At 39.9% G+C, this 25,750-nt stretch overlaps 1 protein-coding gene across 1 annotated transcript in view; it reads left to right on the top strand.

The window, feature by feature from the left end:
- Positions 1-25,750, top strand: part of DCDC1 (doublecortin domain containing 1) — a 1,658,417-nt gene that overhangs the window by 870,466 nt on the left and 762,201 nt on the right. The window contains exons 15-16 of the mRNA XM_078683738.1: positions 1,029-1,089; positions 7,304-7,438. Coding sequence (XP_078539864.1) covers positions 1,029-1,089; positions 7,304-7,438 — 196 coding nt within the window. The remainder of the gene's footprint in view (positions 1-1,028; positions 1,090-7,303; positions 7,439-25,750) is intronic.

The raw sequence follows: 25,750 nt of genomic DNA, 5'->3' as shown, positions 1-25,750 counted from the left end.
TAATGTCCGACGGTGTACGGCCTAACCCCGCCGCGGCCGTTCATCATTATAGTGCCTCCCCGCAACGCTAGCCGCGTGTCCCCCAATGGGAGCTCTAACACGGCCAAGCGATAGCGACACCCCCCCACAATCGGCCCCATCCACATCACGCGACACGGATCTCGGGACGTGGAAGGAGGGGCTATCCTTATATCCTAACCCGGGGCCCACCCCTCATCCTGCCCCCGCCTTTCTGGTGACGCCCCACCTCCCCACCCCCGCCCCCGGAATGGGCGGCCGGCTGCCCACGGACTTACTACGGGGTCTGCCCTCCTATGGGGTCCCCTGCAGGGACCTCGGGTATCCTGCATTGCCAAAAATTAGTCTAAAGAACCGATCGAGTATGGCCCGTTGAAGTTTAGCTATCGTACCGCCAACCATCCTAATGCAGAGAGGGCAATCTGATGGCTGTTGACTTCCACATCATGGGAGAAAACTCCAATTGTGTGGGGGTCATTTGTTTTTCATTCACTTTCGGGGTTTCTTTTTGCTAAATAAAACACGATATAAAAGTTTGACAGGTGGGCATCCTTTTGACAAACCCATCCGTCAAACCTTTACAGTATTGAAAGTGACAGGAACCACTGAGTCAGAGGTTTGTGTGGATTTTGACAGTTGTTTGCAGGGCTGACGGACAGTGCTGCATTTGACAGGTCCTTGGATTGGTGGAGCAAATACATGTCCTCCACCATACTATTATGGTACCCTCCATCTGCCAAACTCTTCCTCAGCCCCTTTGTCTCTGGTATGCACCCAAAACCTACAAATAATTAGATGCTCTCCTCTGATTGGAGTTAGTTAATGATTTTCTTTAAAACAGCTATGTGCATTTTTGCAGAGATACGCTATTTAATGTTGCAAAGTCAGATATTGAAAAGACCTGATTTTCTTTATTTGGGATTGGTTTAGGAATGCCTCTAGTATTAAGAAATCTAAAATGAATCCGGTAATGTCAATGAAAATGTCTAAAGTCTCCTTTTCCATTTTAGAAACAAAAGTAGCATTGAACAACATTGGGGTTTTGACAGTAAAGGCTATATCTACTCTCAGGTATGAACATCATTAGCTGAATTATATCTAGTTTTATTATTCAATGAATGTAGTTAATTTAACATTTATTCACTATTATGTGATAATGAGTTCGGTAACTGTGTCATTAAAATCAAATCATAATTTTAATGAATTTAACATTTGTGAATTAATCTAAGAATATATTGACAAAATCATGTGAAAACAGTTGTACCTTTAAACTACTTAAAGACAGATACTACTTTCTGTATTTATATCAAATTAAGTAATAAGTAATGAACATAATATTTTTATTCAGCCAAATAATGCATTACTTTCTATTACCACAAGCAGAGATTTATATTGAGCCCCTCTCTCCCCCATGCTTATCGTTTTTTTTACCAAGAAGTAAAAGCAAATTATGTTACATTTAAAATAGGATTCTGAGTCTAGAAAAACCCTGTGTCATTTATTTAAGAGCTGAAGTTTCAAATCACACAGTCTCCATGTTTGATATGATGTGTAGACCTAACATCCTTAAGAAGCAGCTGCTACTCCAAACCTTTCTTGTTTAGCTAAGTGGGTTTCTAGTGTTTATTAAAATATGGGAGTGGCCCTCTGCAAGTAGTAACTCTGCTCTCAAATTTGTACAAGAAAACATTGAATCAATAATGAAGTCCAAGTCACTTTGTCAATACTTTAAATAAACAGGTCTTCAGGCATATTCAAAGTCATATTTATTATTCCCATCTCATAGGGACAGACAAACACAGAAACCATGTTTCTTCTCATAGACATCGGGGCTTCTTCAGGGCTGATAGAAAGTTCATGAAAAACAATCGTTTGCAATGCAATCGGTCTTGCATTTGTGAGAGTTAGTTATTGGCGTTGTAAATGACGATCAGGTACATGCATCAATGTAGGATTTTGCGATTCCTTAATTGCGATTATTAAGGAAACGCAATTAAGGAATTGCAAAAGCCTATGCATGTAGGAATCGCAATAAAAATAGCAATTTCCAAACATTCCTTAATTGCAACTCGCAAATTGCGAATCGCAATTAAAGAATGCCTTCCCATTCATTCCTATGGGCGTACAGTAACTATAGGTACTCACAAATTGCGCTTGCAATTTCAAGGGCGCAAGAATGTCAAAAGGACACCCTGTTGCACCTCTGAAATTGCTCTGTGCACACATGTTGCGCACACACTTGCCCCAGGGGCATGTGTGTGTGTTACGTACAACTTTGAAAAATGCACTTTAGTGCATTTTTCAAAGTTTTTGGAAATTATCATCATTCCCTTATTCTTTGAGCAAAAAGGGCGGGGGGATGGAAAAGATGGGAATAGGAAGATTGGCTTTCTTGAGGGGGTGAGGAGATGGGCTCTGCCTCTGACTCCAGGTGATGAATTTGCACCAACAGCAGGAAGGAGAGCCAAGGACAAAACAGAGGTGGGCGGTCCTGCTGTGGTTTATGAGGCACAGTCTACACGAGTGTGGCGGTCCTTTGTGAATTGGCCCCAGAATGTCTTGCAAGACTTTCTGTCACAAGTCAGCACAAGATAAATAAAGATGTCAAATAAGAATGGGCAATGTGGAGGGAATGCTGAGTGGAAGACAGGAGTAAAGGTTAACAATGTAAAAGTGTGAAAATTAGTAAGAGAGGAAGGTGAATCGAGAAAACGAAGTTGAGTGGAGAGAAAGTATGTAGAGAAGGTGGAGCAGACAAAAGGGAGAGAGAGATTAGAGTACGAAAGGAATAGTGAAGAGAAAGGAGAAGGTCATCAGAAAGTAGAATGCGAGATATGGACAGCATAGGGCAGGGAAGAGAGGAAGCAATAGTGCAAAGGGGGCAGAGGTTAAAGAAGGTGCAGAGAGTAGGAGGACTAAACAGAAATAGAAGAGGTAAGAGGAATTAGCATATGCGAATAGGTGCACGCACTGGAGAGGAGGAGGGTAGGGAGAGAAAGGAGGAGTAAAAAGTAGTAATATGTTTTGCAGCTCATATGAGGGCCACTTGACGGCTATGGCTTCTTTATCTGTGCGGGGATCTCTGCTTGGGTCCCCTGCTGCATTCCTTATGTCTTCCAAAGGCAAAAAGCTATATTGCATGCTACCAAGCAGTCTTTTAACTCCACTTCACATAATCTTTCACACTAGCTCTGATAAACCACAGAGGGTAGCAAACACACCATAACCACTCTTACTGCAGGGCTGAAACATAAACAAATATGCAACTCTTCATTAACTCATGTTTATTGGCGCAATTTGCGTCAGTGCTCATATGCGCTCATATACACAATATTGAATACATATGAACATACTCAACTCACTGTTCACAACTGCATATCACTCCCAATCCTCCAAACATAATTACTAAACACACGTCTGCCAAGTGAAGTTTCTTGCTGGTGCTGCTCTGCCTTAGTCCTATTCCTATGCAGTTAAAGGCAAGCTTTTACTAACCACCTTCTCCCACCCTTCACCCTTGGGAGTTGGCTTCCCTCAATTCACATATCCCAGTAAATCCCCCAGCTTGGCTCAACCAGGTTTTTGAACCACATTTCCCTCTAAAGCAAGTAATGGACATGGGAGAAAGACACATTTTGCGTTCCATGGTAACTGGAAGAGGACTACAAAACTGGACAACTACCCAAAAGTCCACTCATCATAGAGCCTCTCTGGCAGAGACCAAGAGTAAGATGTCTGATGTGTTAAAATTAGATAGGAGCAGGAATCCTTGGCAAAGATTGCCTGTGACATTTGCTTAGCATTTTCAATAAAGTCTTGTACGATGTACAACACAGTTTTAAATTTAGAAGCACGTCCCTGGATGCGTTGTTCACCTCCAAAACTATTAGTGGGGCTTCATACAGTTTGATGTATACATTTCGTACCCTAGCAGAGCCTTTGTTGTAACTTGTGAAATACACTATACTGCAATCAAATCAATTCTAAGATAGTACTGTATGACACACCAGCCCCTTTCTTCAGTCTCTTTGGTGCCTATGAACTGCAATGTAGCTCCTGGTTGTCTGGTTCAAACATAAGTCTAATTAGTCTTGTATTTTTGGTGTCTCAAACTCTCCTTTCCTTTCTGCTGGTAACAATTACTCAAAAGAAGACATGCAAACGATAAAGCGCAGCATCCATGAAGCGGGCACTGTTCACTTAAGAGTAACACAGCAGTAATACCAACACAGAGCAGGTGGAGGAGAGCGAGCCTCTGTGAAAATATAGAGTGGCGTCCTTGAAGCGAGCGCCACCCTGAGCCAAGACATAGCATTGCGTCCATGAAGCAGGCGGTGCACTGAGCCAGGGAAACACTATTCAAATTGAAAAATAAGTTCCTGAACAGAACATCATATAAAAAAAGCAGAAGCAGAAAAGTCCTGGTGCAACACTCCAGGGAAGTTAACAACTTGGAAAAAGGCGGGACCAGGAAGCCTAATTACCCACTGGAAAGCAATCATTTTGTTGAGACAACTGACTGACTACTATACAAATCCAATTCAATGGGAGGAGCCAAAGCCCACAAAGTACATACAACAGATCATCCTAACTAGGGTCCACCTAAGCAATAATAAACATCAAAATTACATGTATTATAATCATACAGTGAAATATGTCACACAGAAAAGAAACGTAAAAACACACATTATATAAAATAATACCTGAACAGTATCTCAGTATATGAATAATGAATCTGTCCTAAAACACAAGCTGCAACAAATTGGGCTCAAATTGAAAATAAGGCAAACAAAATGTAAATGTCTGTGGTGACCGGATCTCAACAGTTCATGAAAGAGGTTTGATTCACAATGGCATCTTTTACGTTATATCTCAAAACAAAGTTTGTGGTTAGAACAAGTCCACTGTTTTAAATCCACCGACTATGAGGTAAACACACATCAATACTAAATTTGTCCCATATCGTTAACAAAGCCTAGAACATGAAGGAGTTTCTAGTATTAGCATGATTCTAATATTAAGTTTTAACACATTAGAAGAAAGGCCAATCTAAGGTGACTATCAACTGGCATTCTGGATATTTAGGGCCAAGTTTACTAAACTAAAATTACTGTGCAGCATTGCATGAAAGGGAGAGAGCAGAATAGCACCATATCTGCTAATATGTGGCACTGTTCTCCTCTTTTCCACGTATGTTTGCCAGCAATGTGCCAATGTAGGCATTGTGCAAGGGAGTCTGTGTTCTCTAAATCATAGGTTTTGTACTGCAAGGGGCCCCTTTCAGTAGACAAACTCTGCTTTAATACTTTCCCCAATTTGTATGTGTGCTAAAGAATGCAGCACACATGCAAAATAGGAACAATTAGATGAAATAAAACATTTTATGAGTCCGAGGAGCAGGATTAATGCATTTAATATTCTGCCCCATTATGAGTGAGTATTTCTTTCCACAATTGGTTTTTTCTGATGTGGGAGAACCAGACCTGAATTTGCCATGCAGCAATTCCATGCTGTACAAGAGCACGTGGCTTTGGCTTTAGCATCAGCCAAGTCTTTTTCCCCATTTTCTTTCTACCAGAGGGAGTATACAATATACACCAGCGAGTAAAGAGCTATTGGTGTCTGGCACGGATTGTGGCTGGCGTGACAGGGGGAGGAAGAGAAAAAAACAATACACTCGTTTCTCCTTGTCTGTTCCAGCCAAAACCGAAGCAGGAAGCACAATCTTCGCGATGCTGCTGTCAGTAGCATTGTGATTGGTCTGCGTGCTGTGGTTCGGCGTTCAGACAGGCAGTGGAAGTCTGTGTATGTTCCAGCAGGGAAAGATAAAATGATAATAACATCATGTTATTATTAATTTTATTTTTCCTTTTTTACTCTACTGAAAAGCAGTGGGGCAATGCTCCTCCGCCTTAGCGGAGGAGCCACCACTGAAAATACCTTTTTCTTTCCTCCTGTCCTCCCCTTAACCCTTGCCCTGCAGACAATTACCAAGGGGAAATGTATGCATTGAACTCCACAGCACTGGGAATTCTGTGTGGTTTTATGCCCAGAAATTTGGTCCCACATGTTAATTCCCCATGCTACGGGGTTTAACTTGTAATTATATGGTATTGGGATAGATTTACCATACAGTAATGGAAAAATTGCATGGGAATTTACAGCACCCTCAGTAGCGTACAACTCATAATGAGGGCCCAGATGTATGAACAAAGAGACAAGCTACACATACAAAGAAAAGGAAGAATCAGAAGGCCAAAACGAAGGTTCAGTATTAACAACTATAAAAACATAAAATGAAATTAAAATTCAACAAAAAATAGAAATCTCAAACATAAATATTTTCATTTTAGAAACTAGTACTATACAAATTCAACCCAGCTAACTTGAAATGTTCACATGGGTTTATTTTGCAAGGGTTCACATGCACATCTTAACTCTTCAACCATTATAGGTTATGATTATAGCACAAACCTGTTAACAATAACCTCTTAAGTTAAGTGATGCCACAGGGATTTCTTGATTCAGGATCGTTGTTGGGTTTCAGTCTTGACCAAATAGGGCATTTCTATTTCCAATCCAGAATCAAACATTAATGAGTTTGATGCATGTAGCTCTTCTGAAGAATGTACATTTCCAACCAGTTCTCATTGTGTCACTTACTTTCCATGTGAATAATATATGTGGGACACACTGTACATAGATCAGCCATGCCTATAGCCTCCACACTACACAAGACATTTTTGGAAGTAGTGAATATATCATAGTACCATCATATTGAGGCTTATTCTTCTAGGGACATTCTTAATGGAGGTTTTGTAACTGCAGTGGAATCTTTTGGGTCCCATATTGGTCCTGCCTGCTCTGGTTAGGATGCATACCTGTTGATCTTCTACTAGTGCTATTAAAGCTCTTAACGAGATCCGCAACCACATGAGTATTAATTGTAAAATTATATTCAGAAGTATTATTTTAAAGGATTATTACAAAGTGTTAAAAGCACCCAAGAGCATAGACACTTCTGAAGGCAGTGAAAACCCTGGCTTTTCCCTAGATAAATGCACCACCTGCATCCTGACAACACAGAACTGTAAACGAGACTTGCTGTTTGCAGACAGAATGTGCTTTGTTCTTTAGTATGTTATCAATAATATAAATCATTTTGTACAGTATAAGAAAGTTAGGGTTTAATTTTCTCATGAAGTTTTATCCATAAAATGGTTGTGTTTTTTTTAATGACTGCTAATATTGCCTACTGTAAGCCTGCCTTTGACCTTTCTTCCAGGCCTATCCTGAATTTGTTATGACATTCCTCGAGGGGAAAAATGTGAGTGGAGAGGTGACCGAGGGAGAACACCAGCTGCACCATTGGGCCTGGCCTGATACTCGTCAGGAGACAGACAGCAGCTCATCAGCAGAGGTCAGAGTTCTTTTGGAACCTACAGGCAGTTTGAGATAGATTCATAAATAGAACCGTCTGACAAGAGTGCAGGTGCTCTATACACTGTAGTCAAAAAATTATTTATCAGACTATAATCACATAGTGAAATATGTATCAATTTAAGTTCAAATTCAAACTTTCTTCAATGTATTATACTTGCATAAATGTATGTGTATGTATTAAAACATATACATTCACTTGTACCTATGGTTCCTGGTTGAACTTGGTGTGGGAGTTATGATTTATATGGCTATTGTGTTCGAGTTATGAATTGAGTTTCTAACCATAACTGAAAACTTCAGCATGATTTGTAACCTTAACTACACTTTACCTGCGTTTTTCTCAATTAATTTCAGTTTTTTAAACATATGTTACAACCAAAGGTAACTATAATTTCACTTTACCTTTGTTCAGTGAATTATTCATGATTTTGATCATATACCACATTCAACAGGTTTTCTAATCTGCTGTGGACTATCAACTCAGCCCTGCGCACAGCCTTTTCCCGCGTACAGAGAGTGGTGAACAGATGGCCTGGCCATAGGCCACATACTGCATCCAACCTGATGAAGGCAGGCAACACCAGTTGGGAATGGCCTTTGGCCTTGCACACCAGGGGTGGGGCACATACCCTAGCCCCACATGCCCCAGCTTTCGGCCTGGCCCTGTGCTGAGCCCACTACAATCCAGACAGACAACCTCTACTGTGCAGGCCTTTGACCCTGAACAGAAGGGGTTAGCCTCTAGGTATGGCCTTTGGGTAGACCCTCTGCCCAACCCACTGTGGGTGGACACCCCTCGCTGTGCACGGCTGAAGGTGTGAACAGCAGGTGTTTATAATCTGATATTAGTTCATGCTCTGTGACCAACCCGCTGCAGGCAGAGAACCTTTGCTGGGGCTCCTAGAAGATGTATGATATTGGTAGGGGCCTGCACACAATAACATTATAAATCTCAGCATCCGTAAACTTAAGCCTACTCATGCTGACAAGTACAACCGCAACACTGTGGAGAAAGACATACTCCCTACAATGGGTCAGTGCTTCTTTGTTTGTAAAAAAATTGCAGAAATCTGTTTATTACTCTTTTCCTTTACATTTCCAATTGCTTACATCTAAAGCAGGATGTGACAATACTAGATAAATATATATATATATATATATATATATATATATATATATATATATATATATATATATATATATTACCTACTGGCGGTCGCTAGTAGGTATATATAGTTAGGATTTTTTCTCTATGGGATTTTTGAAAATTCTATGTCTAATAACTTTGGCGTTTGTGGACGGAATTGGCTGAAATTTTCAGGAAAATGGCACATTTTGTTTCTGAGCAGCCCCTGAAAATTGGGGGGGGGGTTCGTCCAGGGGGGGTCGAGAAAAAAGGGGGGTCCCAAAACATGTTTTTAACATTGAGTTTTCCATAGGGCGGTTGGCCTCACTTTTAGCCCGAACGGCTGAATGGATTTGCACGAAACTTGGCAAAATTGTAGGGACTGGTAGCCCGATGTGCCTTTTGTAGGTCTCAATATATGTGCTCCAGTGGATTTTGAGAAATTAACGTTTAAAAAAAGATATATATCTGTAACAGCGGACCGGGCAGCGCTCCGGTTCGCGTACTTTTCGCGCAACGGAGCTTTGTGAAGCGAAGCTGATTGGTTCTCCGGCGTCTGTCAACATTCCAAACAGTCCGTAGCGGCCGCCATCTTGTCTCTCGGTAGGATCGAGAGACAAGCGGAGGCCAAACCGAAGGGGCAAATGTCCATAAGGGGGCATAGTAGATCCTCCCTGACCCTCTAGGTTTGATGTGGAGGTTTTAAAAGGGCCCCGCGGGGCAAAAAAAAAAAAAATAATAATAATGGAACGGCTGAATGGATTTGCACGAAATTGGCAAAATTGTAGGGACTGGTAGCCCGATGTGCCTTTGCTAGGTCTCAATATATGTGCTCCAGTGGATTTTGAGAAATTAATGTTCAAAAAAAGATATATATCTGTAACAGCGCTCCGCTTCGCGTACTTTTCGCGTTACGGAGCTTTGCGAAGCTGATTGGTTCTTCGGCGTCTGTAAACATTCCAAACAGTCCGTAGCGGCCGCCATCTTGTCTCTCGGTAGGATCGAGAGACAAGAGGAGGCCAAAGCGAAGGGGCAAATGACCATAAGGGGGCATAGTAGATCCTCCCTGACCCCCTAGGTTTGATGTGGAGGCTTTAAAAGGGTCTCGCAGGGCAAAAAAAAAAATATAGTTTTTTTAGTTTTTTTGCGCGGAGTGCGCCCGGTTCGCGAACCGGGAAGCGTTCTGGGGAGCGTACTTTCTTGAAAATTAGTGAAAAAAGTTAGAGTAAAATAATAATTGTGAGTGATCAGATGTAGGGTAGCTCTGAGAAGAGCTTTTGGGTTTATGGTACATTTAGGTACTTATAAGTAGGTACCAATGCACAGTCTTAAATTCAGAGTGAAAATTCTGTTGCCCTCATCTGAGAAGTGAACTCCATCTCCTCTGTAGATATCTTGCATGTAGTAACGCAAGTTATTGTTGTACAGGGAGCCCATTCCATGGTCTCTCATGTAAGCTGAAACAGATTTGTTTACATGCTTCCTCGATTTCTCAATTTGTGGACAAAATTGGTTCGACCACCTCCATTTCTGTCTTTGGCATATATTTGAATATACCAAGGCAGTCTGAGGAAAAAGTGCCATCAATTGCTCAAAGGTGTCCTTTAAAAGCATTTCCAGACCTACCCCAGTCAAAGTGCCCAAATCATTACCTCCACAGTGCACAATTAACAGGTCAGGTTTTGGCAAATGCATAAAGGTTTTCACCAATGGTATCAATTGGTGACATTTTAATCCTCTGTGGCCAAACCACTTAATTTCCACATCTTGTAAATTGAGGTTAGGTAAATTCCTGTTTTCAGCGTACCTCTGAGCCCAATAGATGTAACTATGTCCAACAATCCAGACAGAAAACATGGCGAGAGAAGGTTCTCCTGCAGTCAGATGAAGTGTGGCAATGAAATGGCAGTTGAAAAAATGAGAGTGTAAAATGAAAAAAACTGAGGAGTTTCTGTGTTAATGAAGCAGTAAGAGTGATTGGTGGATTTTGATTGCTGAAAACAGAAAGTTAGGGTGCATGGATGAGTTCGTTGAAAGATGTATTTTGAGTGGCGAAGAAAAAATCATTAAATGAAAGATTGCAGTGGATATGCAGGTGCACTGAGAGTTCAGAGTTCAATTGCAACATTGTTGTGTGAACTTGGAAACACCAGAGGTCTTGCAAGAGGTGGTTGCTATGCAGAAAAAGCAGAGAGGGGGCAGAGGGGGGAAGGGTTTTGATTTGAAAAAAAGTGAGGGAAGAGTTTTGATTGGGTGACATGCGAGATATGTGTGAAGAATTACAGCATTTCTGTGCTTTTGATAGCTGCAGACTCTGGAGTGCATACCTTTTGCTCTGCTGAAGACAAATTGGTGTTTTTCTGAGACTGTTTTGAAACTCAAAGTATTTGCTTAGGTGAGAAAAGATTTCTTTAATTTAGATAGAAAATAGTGTGCTTTAAGGAGAAAATTATGAAGAAAGTTGTGTTTTTCAAATGTTGCTTTGTCTCAAGTGTTTTACAAATAGATTTTGTTTCTTTGAGAAATTGTAATTGGAGAAAATGTGAAGTATTAGTACTGACAGGGTTTTTATGTGCATAGGAGCTGTGGAGTGTTTTCAAATTATGACTTGTAAATCGTTTTTGAGAAAAAGCAATGGTTTTAATATTGATGACAAGGACATAATGGTGTCTGCTTCTTTATAAGGTAATTGAGAGTCTCTGATGTTATTTTTCCCATTTCAATGTAAGAAGTTTGTCTGTGGAGCAAATTGCTTGTAAATATGCTCCCACCTGTGCATGGCGAATTTAGATTTTGAATGTTTGCGTTACATAGGCATGTTAAAGGTGACTGAAACATGCTGCAAAGGCAATCAAAAAACGCTTTTATGTGTCTTAAGGACATTTTAAGTCATTTCCCCATGTGCAGTGTTTTCAAATTATGAGTTGAAAATCGTTTTTGAGGTAAAGGAATGTTTTCAAAATTTATGTGCGTCATATGCCCCCAAATTTCTTTTTCAGGGGTGCAGCAGGGTGTTCTTGAGACACCCCTGCACCCTCGGAAAAATTCGTAATTTGCGATGAGGTAATTGCTAATCGCAAATTGCACCTTCATTCCTATGGGCCTCCTGCTGCATGGAAATGAATGGGTAATTTGTAATTAGCAAATAGCTCATCGCAAACTAGGAATGGTAAAGAATCGCTATTTATTCCTTAAAGTTCGCTATTTAGGAAATGCAAAAAACTTTGATGATACATATGGCGGTTCATCTCTAACAAGATAAGAAGCATAGGGATAGAATTATGATGACTGGCGCATCACCAGGGATGTGTTAGTCATTCTGTGCCGCTGTTCCGTCACCTATGGTGTGCTGCATTTACAATGCGGCGCATCATGGGGCAAAAACAGCACAGATGCGTGACGTATCTGTGCCGTAAAGGTGGCGCATTGCTGGAGTTGTATCGCAAGTGTGATGAAGCTCCAGCAAGGCTCAGGGGTGCCCCTGTCGCAGGGTTTCTGTTCTCACACAGAACTGTGGACAGAGGATTGGAACCTCGGCGAATTAGGGTGCCCCAAAACTCACCTTAGTAATCAAAAACCCCTTAGCAAGCTAGGTACAGTGTCACATTGGATATAACAAACTCTCAATGTTTAGACAATCCAGAATATGAACTTATAGTACCTCAGGATACGTGGAACTCATGAACAGTCGGTCGTTATATATTTCTTAGAAACCAGAACATGGAGTTAAGAAGAACACATGTGTATTTGAAATGTTTATTTACTAATGCCGTCTTCTCAGGCGTAGTATCTTAGATAATACAAGTACACATATTATCAGTAGCAAAATTACCAGCATAGTTACTAGTACATAAAAAGCGAATGGTGACAGTATGTTAACATGCTGTAAATGAATAAGAGTTACACCCTGCCCCTCCCCCTCCCCGCCTCCCTGCCCCACCGTAACTCCCTCCACGGCCCGCGGCTGCTTATATCTCACCCTCCCTAATAAACATATTATATTCTTTGCTAAGAAGGTCTCTTTGTGTTGGTTTAGGGCGTGCCCATACTTTAGTGTCTTAGATTTGAAGGAATCACATCAGCATACACCAGCTCTCTCTTCATGTGAACCGCATCAAGTGTTGTGTATGTGTGTTCGGCAAAGCAATATAAAACCCGCCTCATGCCCAGAATTGGCAGAAGCTGCACTTATGTTATGAGTATGAAGTCGTGGAGATCAGACCTTATAACAATTCTGTATCGTGTTGTTCTTGAAACTTCAGCACTCGCTGTACAGATATAGTTGAACAAGTAAAGCAGATAGTAGAGCAATAACATATTATTCTCATGTAAATCACGATGAACTATTAGGTTGAAAGCTAAAGCAACAACTAAGTGTCGTGTGCAGAAGTTGCAAAAAAGGAAAAATGGCGTTTAAACCGGTAATGAGCCCATGCTAACTTAACACGGTGTAAAGATATCCAGGATCTAGATGACACCTCCCCATGATCCGGAAACGAACTGAATAAGATAATAGAAGTGCCATCTCATGAGAGCAGATTGCAACTTTATATGTGGACGGTCCGCAAGGTAAAACATTAAAAACTAGGAAAATTTAATGCTAAAGAAAAATAAAACAGCCAACTACTTTATCGAGGCTTAAGCCAATAGGCAAGCTAAATAATAAAAACTTGACAAATAAGTCAATGAATTGTCAATGAAATGCTAGTACTCAGCATATCAAACATGAAAAAGGTCTATGACATAACTGTGTATGCAAAATAAGCTGCAACAGCCTCTAATAGGAAGTCACCGTCTTCATCCGAAAAGAGTTCAGCCATCCAATTTAAAAGCGGAAAAGAACATACGTGCTCTCCCAGCACCGGATCCTCTATCACCATCAGAGGACAGCTCGGTGGGTTTTCAAGAAAGCTCTGTTCCAAGAAAGACTGTGTTGCCGCCAGTAAATTCCAGGGACCAATTAGTCCATGCATCAATGCCACAGCCATAATCCTTTCGCCAGGACAAACCAACTCGTGAGTAATGATAGGAGTCATCAGCTGATTAAAGTCGACGTCAGGAGAAACCGGTCCGCAGAGACACAAATCAATGGCCCAATCGAAATCACAGGTCAGGCAGTGAAATACAGGCTGGACACAGGTGAAGTAGGAGAATCGAAAAGATAATCCATATGCCGTGCTTAATATCGCCAACGGCATTGTGCCATAATATTCAAGCATGCGATTGCGGAACAGCGTCAGCAGCTGCAGGGCGGGAGCTTGCACAGGAGGGACATCCATATTTAAAAATGTAAAAAAGCACAAGAGCGTCCGTTGGTAATGCAAGTAAAAATGGGAATCCACCAAGCACAGTGGAAAAAATAGAATGAAAGAAAGCAGGGATGACTCCAAAGATTTTCTCAAATGAAGTCACAAGATCACTGGTAACAACTTTAAAAAAGTGCGCCAGGCCCTTTGTGGAGGACGCGTTAAAGATAGTCCGAACCATGTCGCTGAAATGCAAAGGCGAATCAGTATTTAAAAGGGTCTGCACCTCTGTACGGGTGTTCGCTATGTGAAGCACGAAAGTTTCACGGGCCGAACTCAAGGCCATCTCTCTCTGAGACAAAAGAGCTCTTATTCTTGCCATGCCGTTGAAATGTGCTCCCAAGGTTGGTATTTGTGGCCAGATTGAAAACTCCCTATGTTCATGTGTGGGAGGAAATAGAACATTTCTGCAGCAAATAACCCGTTCACTTACTGTTACGATAAAAGGAATACTTTTAATTAACCCAGAACAATCTTCATTATTGAGCATCAAATAACTACCATTTTCCAACAACTTGAACGTGGGGATGATAGCAGGAACTGGCGTGCCTTGCAACACGCAAGCCATATTTGGTCGGTGTTTGTTGCATGAACCGTGTAACTGTATGTGCCTACACATTAGTGAATGATCTGGCGTCTCAGTGCATTCCTCTCCATTCAGATAAACTTCTTGATCATCTTTGAAAATCTGTATGTGTATGGAAGCGACCAGACCTCATGAAGAAAACCACTACCTAAAGGTTCATAACGACCTATTGGTATATATTTCATACAATTTGAAAACTTATATAAAGCAAAAGGCAGCGTTATTAAACCGTGGATAAGGCACGTTGCCAAAGCAGCCAACCTTTTGGATTTATACTGGAAATGTTAAAGGAAGAATTACGGAGTAGGGCCTGTAAATCTTTAATGGACAACCGAGTAAAATTACTCCAACCATCATATTCCTCTAACTCCGGGATAGTAGGGGTGTTTAATTTTTTAGAAGTAGCCAATCCAAAGCATTTGGTCTGGGAAATTGTTTCATTCACAAACAACATATGATTTGGGATGAGACATGCACGGTGCAAAGCCTCAGTGCCTTGTACCTGCCAGGTTCGTGAACCCCAAACTGATGTAGATCCTGGATATCTTTACACTGTGTTAAGTTAGCATGGGCTCATTACTGGTTTAAACGCCATTTTTCCTTTTTTGCAACTTCTGCACACGACACTTAGTTGTTGCTTTAGCTTTCAGCCTACCTGCTTCAAGATCTATGCCTGCTTCAAGCAGGCGCAGGGTTTTGATGCAGCTTTGTCCTATCTGATTGTAAATGCGGCACACCGTGGGTGGCAGAGCAGCGGTGCACGTTAACTGGTGCAATCCTGGGGATGTGCTAGTTAATATAAATCTGCCCCTTTACATTTAATTATGTGCAGGGGACACAGAGTCGGTGAGGTTTATCCAAGGTTAAGAAGAGATGAGTCCTGTTCAGTGAAAAATTGGAGATAGGCTTCACCTCCTCACAGCCGCGGGCCGTGGAGGGAGTTACGGTGGGGCAGGGAGGCGGGGAGGGGGAGGGGCAGGGTGCAGGGACCTAAAAACTGGCATATGGATAATTGCAGGTAAGTACACAATTTAATTATTTAAACGAAATTCGTAGCGCGCACAGCATCGCATTTTGCGATGCTGTGCGCGCTACGAAATTCGTTTGAATAATTAAATTGTCTACTTACCTGCAATTATTCATATGCCAGTTTTTAGGTCCCTCCACCCTGCCCCTCCCCCTCCCCGCCTCCCTGCCCCACCGTAACTCCCTCCACGGCCCGCGGCTGCCTCCTCAGCATCGTTGGACATGGTTAAATAATAGCTGCAAAATGTTACTCTTGTTAAACAATTTTACTATTATAATCTCTGAGATTTGTCTCTTACTGTGCAACATCTCATTGTTGTTATCTTTCTTTAAAGATAAAGACAACATCAACATGAGCGACAATCAGCAATCTGTTGATTTCGACCTCATCATTGAACTCGTAATTGAAACATCAGTGGATGTTGATCCCTTGGATGATTTCAATCCTGAGGATGAAGAAGAACGTGATGAGGATGCAGATTTGTCAGAATTGTATGACATAGGATGGGAAGCTGACGTGCTTGAGCCTATGGAACTATAAACATTTATTTTATAAATTTATAATAAATAAAAAGTAAATATTTAAACCGTTTAATTTAAAAATAAAGACACCTTCAAAAACAGGTTATGTGTAGTGGCTTCAATAAAATATTAAAATATGGTCATAAAATTAGATCAGATTCATATATAAAACAGCACAGGTAAAATGAATATAAATTCCATTTCTTTTCTGCTATTTCTGTATTCTAAATTTGCCATGTACAAAAAAATGTTCTATGTAAAAATGTTAAGTAATGTGTTAAGTTTTTGATGACTGTTATTAATTTACTGTTGGGTAATAGTGGTTAATAACATTTTTTATTATATTTTACCACAGATTCAACTGCAGATTATTTCAAGATTTTAGGATGCCAAGCAAAGAAAGAGTGAGAAAGGCTGCAAAACGTCAAAGACAGCAGGTGAATGAAAAAAAGCAGCAGTCCTCTAACAAAAAGATTTGTCAAGTCACCAAGAAAGCACCGGGTAAGAGTACAAAAACATTCATAAGAAATATCTGTAGTAAAAAAAATATTACTACAGAAAATGTTTCAGTCCAGAAAAGGAGAAGCAATTCAAACGGTAAGGAAAGGCCAATGAAAAATGTTACTGCTAGAGTAAGAGATAACTCTATGCATGAAAGTAGAAGGAAACAACAGTTTAGGGACATTCGTAAACGAATGTTCCGTAACAGGATAATTGGCAATTTGTTAAAAAATATTAAGAAAGGTCAACAGAAAGTGGTTTTTTATAAGAGAAAAAAAATAGTTGAGAAAGTTATTGATCAGGCATTTGAAATTAAACGTAAGTTATTTATTTTGACAATCAATAGAATTAGGAAGCTAAACAAGGCAATTTATGATTTCGAAAGAAATAGTAGATGGAAGAGAATAGTTAATCGTAGTAATTTTTGTGAAGTTTTTTCTGGAGAATGGATGCATAGTTCAAGCTCTGAGGCATTTTTTAATGAGGAGAGTTATTTCCAGGATAATGATTTGGTGCATGCAGTTGACACCAGTGGTCGAGCTTATGAAGTGAAAGATGGTTGTCCAGTTGAAAAAGAAAAACTTGTGACAACAGAGATAGAAGAGGTGTTAGGTAATGAGGTTTTAGGGAGACGTCCTAAGGGTCCTGTGTACACCTGGAAGTGTAGTAGTATTTGCAGTGTACGACAGGATGCCATCAATTTGCTTTGTGATTTTATACGGTCATTTAATAAGAAAAGTTTGAAGCAGAAAATGAAGTTGCAAGAATTAGATCCTTGCAGAGTGAGAGAAGTGATAGGTTTGCATGGTCATTCACTGGCTTGTCTTTCCAGGAGAGTATGCCAGAGTGTTTTTCATCATTTCAGGATGCTAGCAGTGCATCATAATAAAGTGAGGAAATTAGTTAGAATGTTGTATTATGCTAAGAGTCCAGCAATTATGCTTAAACAATTATGCGCTGCTCTTTTGCATGGTTCTGAAATAGATGTGAAGAATATATGTGAAGAAATTGAGTTTTGTTACTTTGGAAGTAAAGAGGAGAATGTTGAAATTGACCAAGAAGAAGAGAGTAATGTGGAAGATAGTGTACAGGTTTCCAGTACAGATAATTTCCAGAGGGAAATTGCGACGTTTGAGGTGAAATCAAGTGAGAGGCCAAATTTCACTTGTGTGTGTTGTCGACGCACTTATTATAAGAATCAGACTAAGTTAGTGGATTTATATGGAAAAAGTGAAAGGGAAAATAATAGTGAATGGAAGGATTTTACAACATACTTGATGGTAGAAAATTGTTTTGATTGGGGATTGGATCAACGTGTGTGTACTTATTGTTGTAACAAATTAAATCAAAACCAGATGCCTGCTAGAGCAGTTCATAATAATCTGGAATTGGTTGAGATTCCTTCTGAATTGAAGGATTTAAATACTTATGAATCTATTTTGATTCAAAGTATCCATCCCTTTCAGGCTATTGTAAGAAGGGAGCCAAAGACAGGGAAATTGCCTCCATCAGATTTACAGAGAGGATTAAAGGGAAGAGTTGTTTATTTGCCTCTAGATTTGAAGAAAAACATTAACACAATTGGAGTAGAAAAAGTGGAAGAGGAACCTCTTGTTATCCTAGTTAATGGGGTTCCGACAAAGAATAAGAAAATATGGCAAGATTTAGTAGATGTTAGGAAAGTCAAAAGGGCAACATTGTATTTGAAAAAATATAATAAATACTATAAAAATGTATATGTTGCAGAAGAAGAAGTAAGTGAGGAAGAGGATAGCGATTTGTGTGCTGGTCAAATTGAGAAAGTAGAACCCTGTACTAGTGAAGAAATATATGAACATTATAGTGTTCATCCTTTGCATTCCAAGGAAGTCATGGGGAATGCTATTGAATTGTTTCAAATGAAACAAGCGAAAGGGAGTCCCATTAGTGTTTGGGAGGAAAGTTTGGAAGCTCGGTGTTTCCCACAGCTTTTTCCAACAGGTCAGGGAGGAAGATATGATGAGCGACCTCATCAAATTCCTGCTTCTGAATACCGGACTTTGCGATTGTATGCAGGAGATCCTAGGTTTCGACAATGCATTCCTTATTTGTTTCATCTCCTGTTTAAAAGCGATCTGTCTGGACTGTCATATGCAGTGAACCACATCTTGAAAAGTGGTATACACATGCAAAACATCTCGGCAAGTGACTTTATGGATAAAGTCAATGTCCAAGACAGTATTTTGGATTCTCACCTGATTAATCTCATGGCGTGTCAGCGTGGTACTAATGAGTACTGGTACCGTCGTCATGGTGATTTAAAATGTATGCTGAGGAACTTAGGAACTCCCACATGGTTCCTCACTTTGAGCTGTGCTGAGTATGGCTGGGAAGACTTACTTGAATTTCTACGAGAGGCAAATGCTAACGTAGAAAACATCGAATTCAAGACACCCGGAGAACTGTGCTCTTTGGATCCAGTCAATGTATGTAGGTACTTCAATCATAGATTTGAAGGTATGATGTCTTTCATCATGAATAAGAAGAATCCACCTCTTGGAGAGGTGTTGGATTTTTTCTAGAGGAAGGAGTACCAAGCAAGAGGTGCTCCTCATATACATATGTTGCTGTGGATCAAGGATGCACCTAAATTTGGAACGGATGCAGAAGACTCAGTGATGAGTTTCATAGAACAGTATTCTACGTGTGCTGTTCCAAACGCAAAGGAGAAAAAAAGCCTAAGAGAAAAAGTTATACGTTTCCAAAGCCATCGATGTGGAAAGTACTGTCGTCGTAAATTCCGGAACAAAGACAAGTTCTACACCAAATGTCGTTTCGGCTTTCCACGACCGGTGATTTCTAAAGGAAGAGTGAACAGTTTGATGTCTTCGCTGCGACATAATGTGATGAAGAAATCACCTAAAAACACATACAATTTGAAGAGGAACGAAGAGTCTAAGTACATCAACGACTACAACCCGGTGATTTTGTCCATGTGGAATGCTAACATGGATATACAGTTTGTGGCTGATAACTGTATGGCTGTGGCTCGGTATGTGACATCTTACATCACCAAAAAAGAGAAGACAGAATTGAAGGATATGTGGGAGGACATTTCCCATGAAAAGAGCCTCAGCAAGAAGTTGTACAGTTTCAGTCTGAAGATGTTGTCGCATCGAGAAATTGGAGCTTACGAATGTTCTGACCGGTTGTCTTCAGCAAGTCTCTATGCCAAGTCCAGGAGTATCGTTTGGGCGAGTGTTGGTCTTGCTGCAACGCGTAATCGAGTTCTCAAACCTGTGCGGGAAATTGAGTATTTGGCGGAAAAGGAGCCAAACAGTACCGACATTTTGAAGAGCAACATGTTGAATACATATTATCCAAATCGAAGCAGTCACCTCGAGAATGTTTGTCTGTATGAGGTTCTGCAAAATTACATATTCAAGAGGAACATGAAAGAAGATACTGAGAAAGGAGTGTATGCTGTAATAGGAAGTGAGGGATGTCTGGTCAAGCAAAGAAAATGCCACTTGATAAACCATCGAAAATTGAGTGGCGAATCTCCTGAAAAAAAGGAGTTTTTCTATTTAGCACTTTTGCAACTTTTTAAGCCTTGGCGTGCAGAAGAGGAACTGCTTGGAGATTTCCTTTGTTACGAAGACTCATTCAATGCTGCCAAGGAGACCATAGAATGTCCTGCTTTTCCCAAATATGTAGAAATGTTGAATGTGGAAATCGAGCAGGAAGCAACGATTGCAGCCGAGATTGCCAGAGACAGTTCTCAGGACAGTCAGAGTTCTGCTTCATTGAGTCAGGATCCACTAGGAGGACCTCTTATCGAAAATGAAGCTGCCACTGCTATGAATGAAGTGGAAAGAGCCATGGCACATGCTCAGGAGGATGCGGTTAACTTAGAAGAGTTGGAAAGACAACTCAACGTTGAGCAGAGGAAAATATATGACGAACTTACCATGCAAATTGATCATGGATTAAGTCATGACAAGAAAGAGTGCTCATGTACGTCGTTGAAGCCTGTCCGACTGTACGTGAGTGGAGAAGCGGGAACTGGAAAAAGTTTCCTTATTAAAGCAATTTCATGTTATTTGCAGGAAAGGACAGAGTCATCGCTGTCTTGTGTTGTCACCGCTCCAACTGGACTGGCAGCACATAACATTAAAGGGATTACTTTACATCGTTTACTGATGCTGCCAGTGGAGCATGACAACAAATTAGAATATCACAAGCTATCTGGAGATGCTTGTTTTGAAGTTTCAAGAGTCTTGAGGAAAATGAAACTTCTTATCATTGACGAAGTAAGCATGGTTTCCAATGTCATGCTTGCCTTTGTGCATTTGAGAATGCAAGAAGTTCTCAAAACAGAGTATGATGTGTTATTTGGTGGCAAACACATCATTGTTTTCGGAGATCTTCTGCAGCTGACCCCAGTGAAAGGGCAACCTGTGTTCCAAATGCTCACGCATGAAGATACCAGGAAGTGCTTAGGGAGCATTGGCAACGTCAATATATGGTTAAACTTCAATTATGCTGAACTGCATGAAAATATGCGTCAGGCAAAGGATGAAGTTTACAAGACTATTCTACAAGATGTTAGAATTGGAAAAGTGACCGAGCATGGGAAAGAAGCTTTACATGCACGATTACTGACAAATTTATATCCAGACGAAGATGTTGTGCCTGAGAATATTTTTCAGAAACTTACTGAGAAAAAATCTGGAATATGTTTGATGCCAACTCTTGCAGAATGTGCCAAATTCAACAACAAAATGTTGCATTTAGAAAAGCAAGAGATTGTGAAACTGGAAGCTATTGACAGAGTAGAGCATATGGGATCAACAATTATTTTGTCTGAGAATCTGAAAACAAAATTGGATTCATTAGAGAAGAGTATATCTAAAACTGCGGGTTTTGAAAAGACTCTGAATGTGTGCTTGAACTGCCGTATAATTTTAAGAAGGAATTTACATGTTGAAAGAGGTCTGGTAAATGGATCAATGGGTAATGTTGTTGATTTTGTGAAATACAGAAATAGAGATGGAATTGAATTTTTAAAAATTAAATTTGATGGCATTGAGGAAGTACAGCTAATTGGTCGTTGTTCTGCTAGATTTTTGCTTGTAAAAGACTTATATGTTCGTCGTAAGCAGTTTCCTGTTTGCTTGGCATATGCGGTGACAATCCATAAATCGCAAGGTTTAAGTGTAGACTGTGCATTGGTGAATATTGGCAGTTCTGTGTTCAAGGAGGGTATGGCATATGTGGCATTGTCACGAGTTAGAACTTTATCGGGATTGTACTTGATTGAGTGTGATGTCACAAACATTTGTGCGGATCTAGATTGTGTTAAGGAATACAATAGGTTAAGAAGAGAGTATGCGCCACATTTGCCTCAGTATCCTTTGTTTGAGAAACGTGTGGTAGGCCGGAAACGAAGAAATGTGACCAATACTGGGGAGGTTGTAGCAAAAAGACGAAAAGTCGGTGAACCTGAAATAATAAGCAGAAACAAAAAGGATTCTGTTGAAGATGTTGTTGGTTTTCAATTTGAAAACAGTTCTGGTGTCAACTGCTATGCTAATGTAGTGGTTAATGTTTTGTTTTCTCTAGAAAATGTAAAAGAAGAGATTGTGGTCAATTCTGATCAAAGATTTTGCAGTTTGTTAAATTCTGTGTTAGAGAAATGTAGCACTGATAGAAGAAACATAGAAAGTGTGTCTGAAATTCGAAATCTGTTAGACAGATGTTCAGGCCAAACACAATTCTCTCAAAATAGTCAGCAAGATTGTCAGGAGTTTTTAATGTATATGCTTGATGTATTGCATGATGAAGGTGTAGATGTAGATCACCTGTTTGGGCTTTCTTATCAATGGCAGCATGACTGCGAGAACTGTAGGGTATCAAGTAGTACTAGTGTAGACTCAGAAAGATTTATATATTTAACTTTGCCAGACAGTAAATCAGTCTCTTTTAATAAGCTAGTAAAAGCAGCTGATCACAACATGGAGTGTAGCCAATGTAAATCTGAAATGATGTCCACATTATTTATACGAACATATGGCCAGTATGTCATTTTAATGTTCCAACGATGTAGGCCTGATGGAACAAAATTGACAACTTTAATTAAAAATTTTGTGGCTTCACAGTTGTCAATATCAGGAAGGACTTTTGTAACTGTAGCAATTATATATCATGATGGTCCTTCAATAACATCAGGACATTATACAGCTTATTTAAAGTGTAGAAATGGCTGGTCATTCTGCAATGATTCTGTTTTAATTTTCACAAAAACATTGCCGTATGACCTTAAAAACTCTTACCTGGTGTTTTTAAAACCAAAATTTTAGGGAAAGAATCTCGGGATGTGCTCTGAGGAATTTCAAGAAGTTCTAATGGCTCCTACACGATTTGGCCTTGAGGATAAGTGTAGTACAGAGACATAACTTCTTACCATAACACTGGACGTCATGGAGAAATACGTGCACTTTGAATGAGTTCAGAAAAACTGTTTCTTTTTATAAGCTAATTGAAGCAGCCAATCAAAACATGGAGTAGAGGGAATGTAAGTCTGCAATGCTGTCTACTGTTTTACATTGCTTTGTGATTAAAAGTGATGTAGAGAATTAAATAATTGTACTAGTCATAAAGGTAGTGTAAGTCTGCTTCATAGTAAGCAGTATCAGTGTGATAGGAAATGTAGAACATGATTGAGCAAGAAGGGGAAGATATTAGTAGTCCAGGATTGTGAAAATGATCTTCAACATTTTAATTGTGAAAGTTGCGGAAATACAACATGACGGGATTGGCTTAAAAGAATTCTAAGAGTTATAAATGGCTCAGACACGATTTGGCCTTGTGGAAACGTGTGGTAGAGAGCGAGAAGTCATTTATTGTATGTAACATGTTTTTGAAAACGATGGAGGTTTTCTTTCAGAAAGTGGCGGGTTGAAAGTAATAACAGCACAACAGAGTGTAAGCTGTTCATAGGACATCCTTGGCCGTCATGGAAAGTAAGTTAACTTTAAGGAGTTCTGAATTCTGATTTGTTATGTTGTATGGGTTTTTTAAACACAATCATTTTGATTGTGTTTTTTTTCCCCCGCTGTTATATGATGAATACCTTCAAGTCACTGTTTTAGTGAAATTTGATACATTCTGAGAACAGCAAAAATAAACCATTTAACATGTATAATTAATTCTGTTCTGTTTGCATTTATGATGTACATGTAGAACTGTGTAGGAGGCATGGAGAAGGTGAGGCTTCTGTAAGTGTCAAAGTTGTTGCATACAGTGCTCATATTCTACGTAGTCTTTTATATTTCATTACTTTCACTGTTTCTGACTGATCTAAAAAATTTTTTTTAAAAAGAACAGTAAGTATAAGGGAAGGAAACAGACAGTTATGTTAAAAGAAAGACAGCTATAGGGAATAAACTAGGGATACTGTTACCCGCAATCCTCTGCTGATGATGTCACTGAGCATGTCATGAATGATGTAATATGTGACATCATCAGCAGTGGATTACGGATAATAGTATCTCTAGTTTACTCCCCTATAGCTGTCTTTCTTTTAACATAACTATCTGTTTCCTTCCCTTATACTTACTGTTCTTTTTTTAAAAAAAAAATTTTTGGTTCGCTTCCGGTTCGCGTACCGGGGAGCGAACTGGGAAGCGAACTAAGAGAAATAGAGGTTGGCACAGTTCCAAATATTGTACCAATTTTTTAATAACGGGGAGGTAGTTCTGAAAAGAACTTTTTTTATTGTTTTTGTTGTTTTATATTTTTTTAATTATTTTTCTGAACATTTTTTTACTTTTTTTGAATTTTTCTGAACAGTTTTATATTTTTTTTTGTTTTTTTTCGGAGGGGGCAACGAAAACGATTCATTGTAAAGGGCTCAACAGGAGCAACAAAACAAAAAAAAAGAATTTATTATTTGGGGCGTTTCGTACAAACTTGCATATGATAGTCAATAGCTCTGTTGATCAGAGTGATGCTACTTTCTCCGTAGCAAATGAATCCACTGCAATGTACGCAGACTTGTTTTACTTCACGAAATCTCGTTTGTATATTTGGCACCATCTCCCTGCCCTCTGGTCCCGTTACTTCCGGTACAACAGATCTTCTGGCCATAATAGGGAGATTATCTAGGTCGTTACGAAACTGTGCAGCACTGTAGTTGTTAGGATGCCACCTAGTCATATGGCGATGCATTGTGTAGTTTCCGAAACTGTATTTTTTGTCGGTCCCTCTGGACAGTCTATCTTGACATATAAGGCAAGTTACGTATCTTGCATTTACTTTTTTCTGACCTTTGGGAATTTTAAAAAATTGCCAAATGAAGTTTTCTTTCCGGTGAGACGTCCTGGGCTCCTCAGGCAAAAAGTGCCTCTCTTCGTGCTCTTCCTCCTGTTCCTCTTCTTCCTCTTCTTGCTGAATTATAACTTCAGCAGGTGGTCCACTCTTCCTTGGATGTGGTGGAGGTGGTGGGGAAGCACCAGCTGAAGCTACTAAAGAAGCCATTGCTCACTGGTAACAAAGGGTCTTTCTCTCTCAATGATGAAAGTCAGAGTGAGGAAAGAAGGAGGGATTTTCATCATTTGGGAAAAACAATAGTTCTCAACCAATGAAAAGTGTTCATTTTAGATTATATGACCTAGTCTTACATCATTAGGAAACCAAAAGTGAAATGAACCAATGAAAAGTGTTATTACCAAGTCACATGACCTGCTGTGTTTACGTTACGCGCTTTGCAGGGCCTCCCGGTTTGCTTCCAGAAACCTGCGCTTTGCGCCTCGGTAAGCGTACCAGTTCGCTAACGTAGCACGTCATATGACGTATCACGCGACAACGCGAAACGTCATGCGGACGGGAGGCGTCACGATGTTGTTTTCTAACGCGGCAGTTGCGGTAAAGGAACGTTTACCGGCTCGCGGTCTATTTCGCGGCATCAAGGTCAGCTAACGGGAAGCTTCCCGATTCGCGAAGCGGGAACGAAGAAAAAAAAATATTAAAAAAAAAAATTATTAATAAACATATAAAATATATTTTTGGATTTAAAGAAGAATACATTTTACAACTACAGATATTAGCTGTTAAAAAACCAATGAAATTCACTGAAAAAACCATAGGTTATAGACCATATATAGTTAGGAATTAGCATTTACAAAACCTTGAAAATTCACTGAAAAAACCATAGGTTATAGACCATATATAGTTAGGAAT

Source organism: Lissotriton helveticus, chromosome 3_1, assembly GCF_964261635.1.
Source record: "Lissotriton helveticus chromosome 3_1, aLisHel1.1, whole genome shotgun sequence".
NCBI classification, from domain to species: Eukaryota; Metazoa; Chordata; class Amphibia; order Caudata; family Salamandridae; genus Lissotriton; species Lissotriton helveticus.
This window is presented reverse-complemented; position numbering and strand designations above follow the sequence as displayed.